The following is a 6,833-nucleotide window of genomic DNA, read 5'->3' on the forward strand; positions in this document are numbered from 1 at the left end:
ACAAGGAAAGGTTTACGTCAGTCCACAAGAAGAGGTTTCCGTCAGTCCACAAGGAGAGGTTGACGTCAGTCCACAAGGAGAGGTTGACGTCAGTCCACAAGGAGAGGTTTACGTCAGTCCACAAGGAAAGGTTTACGTCAGTCCACAAGGAGAGGTTTCCGTCAGTCCACAAGGAGAGGTTTACGTCAGTCCACAAGGAGAGGTTTACGTCAGTCCACAAGGAAAGGTTTACGTCAGTCCACAAGGAGAGGTTTACGTCAGTCCACAAGGAGAGGTTTACGTCAGTCCACAAGGAGAGGTTTACGTCAGTCCACAAGGAGAGGTTTACGTCAGTCCACAAGGAGAGGTTTACGTCAGTCCACAAGGAAAGGTTTACGTCAGTCCACAAGAAGAGGTTTCCGTCAGTCCACAAGGAGAGGTTGACGTCAGTCCACAAGGAGAGGTTTCCGTCAGTCCACAAGGAAAGGCTGACGTCAGTCCACAAGGAGAGGATGACGTCAGTCCACAAAGAGAGGTTGACGTCAGTCCACAAGGAGAGGTTTACGTCAGTCCACAAGGAGAGGTTTACGTCAGTCCACAAGGAAAGGTTTACGTCAGTCCACAAGGAAAGGTTTACGTCAGTCCACAAGGAAAGGTTGACGTCAGTCCACAAGGAGAGGTTTACGTCAGTCCACAAGGAGAGGTTTACGTCAGTCCACAAGGAAAGGTTGACGTCAGTCCACAAGGAGAGGTTTACGTCAGTCCACAAGAAGAGGTTGACGTCAGTCCACAAGGAGAGGTTTACGTCAGTCCACAAGGAGAGGTTGACGTCAGTCCACAAGGAGAGGTTGACGTCAGTCCACAAGGAGAGGTTGACGTCAGTCCACAAGGAGAGGTTGACGTCAGTCCACAAGGAGAGGTTGACGTCAGTCCACAAGGAGAGGTTGACGTCAGTCCACAAGGAGAGGTTGACGTCAGTCCACAAGGAGAGGTTGACGTCAGTCCACAAGGAGAGGTTGACGTCAGTCCACAAGGAGAGGTTGACGTCAGTCCACAAGGAGAGGTTGACGTCAGTCCACAAGGAGAGGTTGACGTCAGTCCACAAGGAGAGGTTGACGTCAGTCCACAAGGAGAGGTTGACGTCAGTCCACAAGGAGAGGTTGACGTCAGTCCACAAGGAGAGGTTGACGTCAGTCCACAAGGAGAGGTTGACGTCAGTCCACAAGGAAAGGATTACGTCAGTCCACAAGGAGAGGTTTACGTCAGTCCACAAGGAGAGGTTTACGTCAGTCCACAAGGAGAGGTTGACGTCAGTCCACAAGGAGAGGTTGACGTCAGTCCACAAGGAGAGGTTGACGTCAGTCCACAAGGAGAGGTTGACGTCAGTCCACAAGGAGAGGTTGACGTCAGTCCACAAGGAGAGGTTGACGTCAGTCCACAAGGAGAGGTTGACGTCAGTCCACAAGGAGAGGTTGACGTCAGTCCACAAGGAGAGGTTGACGTCAGTCCACAAGGAGAGGTTGACGTCAGTCCACAAGGAGAGGTTGACGTCAGTCCACAAGGAGAGGTTGACGTCAGTCCACAAGGAGAGGTTGACGTCAGTCCACAAGGAGAGGTTGACGTCAGTCCACAAGGAGAGGTTGACGTCAGTCCACAAGGAGAGGTTGACGTCAGTCCACAAGGAGAGGTTGACGTCAGTCCACAAGGAGAGGTTGACGTAAGTCCACAAGGAGAGGTTGACGTCAGTCCACAAGGAGAGGTTGACGTCAGTCCACAAGGAGAGGTTGACGTCAGTCCACAAGGAGAGGTTGACGTCAGTCCACAAGGAGAGGTTGACGTCAGTCCACAAGGAGAGGTTGACGTCAGTCCACAAGGAGAGGTTGACGTCAGTCCACAAGGAGAGGTTGACGTCAGTCCACAAGGAGAGGTTGACGTCAGTCCACAAGGAAAGGTTGACGTCAGTCCACAAGGAGAGGTTGACGTCAGTCCACAAGGAGAGGTCGACGTCAGTCCACAAGAAGAGGTTTCCGTCAGTCCACAAGGAGAGGTTGACGTCAGTCCACAAGGAGAGGTTGACGTCAGTCCACAAGGAAAGGTTGACGTCAGTCCACAAGGAGAGGTTGACGTCAGTCCACAAGGAGAGGTTTACGTCAGTCCACAAGGAGAGGTTTACGTCAGTCCACAAGGAAAGGTTGACGTCAGTCCACAAGGAGAGGTTTCCGTCAGTCCACAAGGAGAGGTTTCCGTCAGTCCACAAGGAAAGGTTGACGTCAGTCCACAAGGAGTGGTTTCCGTCAGTCCACAAGGAGAGGTTTACGTCAGTCCACAAGGAGAGGTTTACGTCAGTCCACAAGGAAAGGTTGACGTCAGTCCACAAGGAGAGGTTTACGTCAGTCCACAAGGAGAGGTTTACGTCAGTCCACAAGGAGAGGTTTACGTCAGTCCACAAGGAGAGGTTGACGTCAGTCCACAAGGAAAGGTTTACGTCAGTCCACAAGAAGAGGTTTCCGTCAGTCCACAAGGAGAGGTTGACGTCAGTCCACAAGGAGAGGTTGACGTCAGTCCACAAGGAGAGGTTGACGTCAGTCCACAAGGAGAGGTTTCCGTCAGTCCACAAGGAGAGGTTGACGTCAGTCCACAAGGAGAGGTTTACGTCAGTCCACAAGGAGAGGTTGACGTCAGTCCACAAGGAGAGGTTTCCGTCAGTCCACAAGGAGAGGTTGACGTCAGTCCACAAGGAGAGGTTGACGTCAGTCCACAAGGAGAGGTTGACGTCAGTCCACAAGGAGAGGTTGACGTCAGTCCACAAGGAGAGGTTGACGTCAGTCCACAAGGAGAGGTTGACGTCAGTCCACAAGGAGAGGTTGACGTCAGTCCACAAGGAGAGGTTGACGTCAGTCCACAAGGAGAGGTTGACGTCAGTCCACAAGGAGAGGTTGACGTCAGTCCACAAGGAGAGGTTGACGTCAGTCCACAAGGAAAGGTTGACGTCAGTCCACAAGGAGAGGTTGACGTCAGTCCACAAGGAGAGGTTGACGTCAGTCCACAAGGAGAGGTTTCCGTCAGTCCACAAGGAGAGGTTTCCGTCAGTCCACAAGGAGAGGTTGACGTCAGTCCACAAGGAGAGGTTGACGTCAGTCCACAAGGAGAGGTTGACGTCAGTCCACAAGGAGAGGTTTCCGTCAGTCCACAAGGAGAGGTTGACGTCAGGCCACAAGGAGAGGTTGACGTCAGGCCACAAGGAGAGGTTGACGTCAGGCCACAAGGAGAGGTTGACGTCAGGCCACAAGGAGAGGTTGACGTCAGGCCACAAGGAGAGGTTGACGTCAGGCCACAAGGAGAGGTTGACGTCAGGCCACAAGGAGAGGTTGACGTCAGTCCACAAGGAGAGGTTGACGTCAGGCCACAAGGAGAGGTTGACGTCAGGCCACAAGGAGAGGTTGACGTCAGTCCACAAGGAGAGGTTGACGTCAGGCCACAAGGAGAGGTTGACGTCAGGCCACAAGGAGAGGTTGACGTCAGGCCACAAGGAGAGGTTGACGTCAGGCCACAAGGAGAGGTTGACGTCAGGCCACAAGGAGAGGTTGACGTCAGGCCACAAGGAGAGGTTGACGTCAGGCCACAAGGAGAGGTTGACGTCAGGCCACAAGGAGAGGTTGACGTCAGGCCACAAGGAGAGGTTGACGTCAGTCCACAAGGAGAGGTTGACGTCAGTCCACAAGGAGAGGTTGACGTCAGTCCACAAGGAGAGGTTGACGTCAGGCCACAAGGAGAGGTTGACGTCAGGCCACAAGGAGAGGTTGACGTCAGGCCACAAGGAGAGGTTGACGTCAGTCCACAAGGAGAGGTTGACGTCAGGCCACAAGGAGAGGTTGACGTCAGGCCACAAGGAGAGGTTGACGTCAGTCCACAAGGAGAGGTTGACGTCAGTCCACAAGGAGAGGTTGACGTCAGTCCACAAGGAGAGGTTGACGTCAGTCCACAAGGAGAGGTTGACGTCAGTCCACAAGGAGAGGTTGACGTCAGTCCACAAGGAGAGGTTGACGTCAGTCCACAAGGAAAGGTTGACGTCAGTCCACAAGGAGAGGTTGACGTCAGTCCACAAGGAGAGGTTGACGTCAGTCCACAAGGAGAGGTTGACGTCAGTCCACAAGGAGAGGTTGACGTCAGTCCACAAGGAGAGGTTGACGTCAGTCCACAAGGAGAAGTTGACGTCAGTCCACAAGGAGAGGTTTACGTCAGTCCACAAGGAGAGTTTGACGTCAGTCCACAAGGAGAGGTTGACGTCAGTCCACAAGGAGAGGTTGACGTCAGTCCACAAGGAGAGGTTGACGTCAGTCCACAAGGAGAGGTTGACGTCAGTCCACAAGGAGAGGTTGACGTCAGTCCACAAGGAGAGGTTGACGTCAGTCCACAAGGAGAGGTTGACGTCAGTCCACAAGGAGAGGTTTACGTCAGTCCACAAGGAGAGGTTGACGTCAGTCCACAAGGAAAGGTTGACGTCAGTCCACAAGGAGAGGTTGACGTCAGTCTACAAGGAGAGGTTGACGCTAGTCCACAAGGAGAGGTTGACGTCAGTCCACAAGGAGAGGTTGACGTCAGTCCACAAGGAGAGGTTGACGTCAGTCCACAAGGAGAGGTTGACGTCAGTCCACAAGGAGAGGTTGACGTCAGTCCACAAGGAGAGGTTGACGTCAGTCCACAAGGAGAGGTTGACGTCAGTCCACAAGGAGAGGTTGACGTCAGTCCACAAGGAGAGGTTGACGTCAGTCCACAAGGAGAGGTTGACGTCAGTCCACAAGGAGAGGTTGACGTCAGTCCACAAGGAGAGGTTGACGTCAGTCCACAAGGAGAGGTCGACGTCAGTCCACAAGGAGAGGTTGACGTCAGTCCACAAGGAGAGGTCGACGTCAGTCCACAAGGAGAGGTTGACGTCAGTCCACAAGAAGAGGTTGACGTCAGTCCACAAGGAGAGGTCGACGTCAGTCCACAAGGAGAGGTCGACGTCAGTCCACAAGGAGAGGTTGACGTCAGTCCACAAAAAGAGGTTGACGTCAGTCCAAAAAGAGAGGTTTACGTCAGTCCACAAGGAGAGGTTGACGTCAGTCCACAAGGAGAGGTCGACGTCAGTCCACAAGGAGAGGTCGACGTCAGTCCACAAGGAGAGGTCGACGTCAGTCCACAAGGAGAGGTTGACGTCAGTCCACAAGGAGAGGTTGACGTCAGTCCACAAGGAGAGGTTGACGTCAGTCCACAAGGAGAGGTTGACGTCAGTCCACAAGGAGAGGTTGACGTCAGTCCACAAGGAAAGGTTGACGTCAGTCCACAAGGAGAGGTTGACGTCAGTCCACAAGGAAAGGTTGACGTCAGTCCACAAGGAGAGGTTTACGTCAGTCCACAAGGAGAGGTTGACGTCAGTCCACAAGGAAAGGTTGACGTAAGTCCACAAGGAAAGGTTTACGTCAGTCCACAAGGAAAGGTTGACGTCAGTCCACAAGAAGAGGTTGACGTCAGTCCACAAGAAGAGGTTTACGTCAGTCCACAAGGAGAGGTTGACGTCAGTCCACAAGGAGAGGTTGACGTCAGTCCACAAGGAGAGGTTGACGTCAGTCCACAAGAAGAGGTTGACGTCAGTCCACAAGAAGAGGTTGACGTCAGTCCACAAGGAGAGGTTTACGTCAGTCCACAAGGAGAGGTTGACGTCAGTCCACAAGGAGAGGTTGACGTCAGTCCACAAGGAGAGGTTGACGTCAGTCCACAAGGAGAGGTTGACGTCAGTCCACAAGGAGAGGTTGACGTCAGTCCACAAGAAGAGGTTGACGTCAGTCCACAAGGAGAGGTTGACGTCAGTCCACAAGGAGAGGTTGACGTCAGTCCACAAGGAGAGGTTGACGTCAGTCCACAAGGAGAGGTTGACGTCAGTCCACAAGGAAAGGTTGACGTCAGTCCATAAGGAAAGGTTGACGTCAGTCCACAAGGAGAGGTTGACGTCAGTCCACAAGGAGAGGTTGACGTCAGTCCACAAGGAGAGGTTGACGTCAGTCCACAAGGAGAGGTTGACGTCAGTCCACAAGGAGAGGTTGACGTCAGTCCACAAGGAGAGATTAACGTCAGTCCACAAGGAGAGGTTGACGTAAGTCCACAAGGAGAGGTTGACGTCAGTCCACAAGGAGAGGTTGACGTCAGTCCACAAGAAGAGGTTGACGTCAGTCCACAAGAAGAGGTTTCCGTCAGTCCAAAAGGAGAGGTTGACGTCAGTCCACAAGGAGAGGTTGACGTCAGTCCGCAAGGAGAGGTTGATGCCAGTCCACAAGGAGAGGTTGACGTCAGTCCACAAGGAGAGGTTGACGTCAGTCCACAAGGAGAGGTTGACGTCAGTCCACAAGGAGAGGTTGACGTCAGTCCACAAGGAGAGGTTGACGCCAGTCCACAAGGAAAGGTTGACGTCAGTCCACAAGGAGAGGTTGACGTCAGTCCACAAGGAAAGGTTGACGTCAGTCCACAAGGAGAGGTTGACGCCAGTCCACAAGGAGAGGTTGACGTCAGTCCACAAGGAGAGGTTGACGTCAGTCCACAAGGAGAGGTTGACGTCAGTCCACAAGGAGAGGTTGACGTCAGTCCACAAGGAGAGGTTGACGTCAGTCCACAAGGAAAGGTTTACGTCAGTCCACAAGGAGAGGTTGACGTCAGTCCACAAGGAGAGGTTGACGTCAGTCCACAAGGAGAGGTTGACGTCAGTCCACAAGGAAAGGTTTACGTCAGTCCACAAGGAGAGGTTGACGTCAGTCCACAAGGAAAGGTTGACGTCAGTCCACAACGAGAGGTTGACGTCAGTCTACAAGGAGAGGTTGACG

At 53.2% G+C, this 6,833-nt stretch overlaps 1 protein-coding gene across 1 annotated transcript in view; it reads left to right on the forward strand.

The window, feature by feature from the left end:
- LOC138864668 (uncharacterized) overlaps positions 1-6,833 on the forward strand; it is a 9,531-nt gene that overhangs the window by 2,068 nt on the left and 630 nt on the right. Inside the window, exon 4 of the mRNA XM_070132528.1 lies at positions 6,131-6,352. Coding sequence (XP_069988629.1) covers positions 6,131-6,352 — 222 coding nt within the window. The remainder of the gene's footprint in view (positions 1-6,130; positions 6,353-6,833) is intronic.

The sequence above is a fragment of the Penaeus vannamei genome, chromosome 17 (genome assembly GCF_042767895.1).
Source record: "Penaeus vannamei isolate JL-2024 chromosome 17, ASM4276789v1, whole genome shotgun sequence".
Taxonomy (NCBI): domain Eukaryota; kingdom Metazoa; phylum Arthropoda; class Malacostraca; order Decapoda; family Penaeidae; genus Penaeus; species Penaeus vannamei.